Source organism: Gregarina niphandrodes (assembly GCF_000223845.1).
Source record: "Gregarina niphandrodes unplaced genomic scaffold scaffold00001, whole genome shotgun sequence".
Lineage (NCBI taxonomy): Eukaryota > Apicomplexa > Conoidasida > Eugregarinorida > Gregarinidae > Gregarina > Gregarina niphandrodes.
The window spans coordinates 706,873-708,674 of record NW_011645773.1 but is presented as its reverse complement, the minus strand read 5'-3'; the positions used below and the strand labels follow the sequence as shown (position 1 = coordinate 708,674).

Sequence of the window (1,802 nt, the reverse complement as noted above, 5' to 3'; positions counted from 1 at the left end):
ACCCCCTACCAACCGCAAAAAAGCCCCATAGCCCGCAACGAGACTGACGCCGGTCACCGTTACATATCGTTCATGAAGAGTGTCCGTCTTATGTGTGGACACAATTTTTTAATTCGTGAAATCCAGACCAACGTTCCATGAGCACCAGTACATGTACACGTGGTGATGAGCCCGCTAATCGTTGGTGATCGCCCGCTAGTGGTCGGTGGTCGCTCGCCCGCTAAGGGTTGGTGGTCGCCTATGCGTCATGGAACTAGCTTGCGGCGGAGTTGCAGTTACCAGAGGTCATGGTCAGCAGCGAAAGCGGCTGCCTCGGTCGCTGCTCTTTGTTGGTTACCGGGAGCCCATTTGAGACAGAAAATGTCGAGTGGCTCACTGCATACAACGGATTCTAGCACTCTTTTTGTGTGCAAGACTTCTAATTCGTTAGCGCTATTATTCGCTAGCATCTCTACAAACGCCTTGTTTCGGATCTCAACAACCTCGGACATGAGGGCCGGTGTCTGTCTGATCATTGGGTCGCGCAAGAGTTCCCGACAAGCAGTAAAGTAGTACCCTGCAGTGTCCAATGTCGGCGGGGAGCGGATCAGTTTAAAGAGGGCCTCAACGGCATCCACCAACTCCGTGCCTAATGCAGCTGTGTAGTCGTTAGAAACACATTCAGAGATCGATTCGCAGACGGGCGCTGGTCCCTCAATGTTGTCGGGGGCTGCTTTGACTAAAGCTGCTTCTTCAGTCAAACTTGTTTGGGCCACTTCAGTGAAACTTGCCTGGAATCCTTCCCCGACTTTTTCAGCTTCAGCTGAAAAAGTAGGTTCACCAGGGAGAGTTACCACGCCAGCAAGAGTCACCACGCCAGCGAGAGTTGTTGGTTCAGGATATGAACTTGGGAGGACTGCTTGACCAGATGATGCCACCGCTGATGTCACGGTGGTTTCAATGGACGTGGGTACGAACGAGGGGATTTCGACGAACTCGTGGCCAACCGGAGCTTCGAGTATGTGGGCGTAGTGTGCAGTCGCGACAGCGAAGCTGAAGACTTCAGGAATATCCCATTCTCGTCTTTGGAAAGAGCCGTTTTCGAATAGGCTGTTACGACATAGGGCCTTAAACCGACTGCGCCAGCCCTTTAGGTCATCCTTCTGGTCTGCTGAAAGTTCGTCCGTATCGTAGTTGCCTGCCCATCTGCCGACAGTGACTAGGAAGTGAGCAACGTTGGCCAGTATAGCCTGTTTAAGTTCGCTGTGTGCCATCAATAAGTCGGCAAACAGTGTTTCCCTTTCTTCTGACTCCACCAAGCGAATTTTCGAACCCACGCCCAGCTCTGCATCCGGCAGCCTCCCCATGACCTCCAAGCCGCGGTATAACGCCTCGTCCGTGTTAGACCAGCTGCTCTGAGTCTGCTGAACTTGTCTGCTATTCGCCACACGCACCAAGTCCATACGATGATTCCCCCAAACTACCGGGAACACAACTCCTGCTAGCAACGAGGGAGCCAGCAATGCCTTCTCCACTGAACCTGCTCCTAAAGTCCTCATTGCCTGGACAAAGAAAATGTCACCTACCCCGCCTGCTCAAAATGGCAAAACACAGAACAAGCAACAAAGGCTTCCTGAAGCTGCCTCAACCTTGTTCTCAGCCTTGCTCACAACGACATGTACATGCGAGGTTCTTTGTGGCCTGAAATAATTATACCTATGACCGTACTGATAATTGGGCTGCCGTTGTGGAGAGACCACGGCGCCGCCGAAAGATAAGATAAAAAGGGAACACTAAGTTGGCTCGCATAATGAGCCAGTCTG

General features: G+C 52.1%; 1 protein-coding gene across 1 annotated transcript; it reads right to left on the bottom strand.

Annotated features, from left to right (window-relative positions):
• Positions 1–275: 275 nt before the first annotated feature.
• Positions 276–1,538, bottom strand: GNI_009370 (putative transmembrane protein; the record flags this gene model as incomplete). Its single annotated transcript, XM_011130440.1, has 1 exon — positions 276–1,538. One exon carries the CDS (start codon positions 1,536–1,538, stop codon positions 276–278), a length of 1,263 nt encoding a protein of 420 aa, XP_011128742.1.
• Between the last annotated feature and the right edge of the window lie 264 nt (positions 1,539–1,802).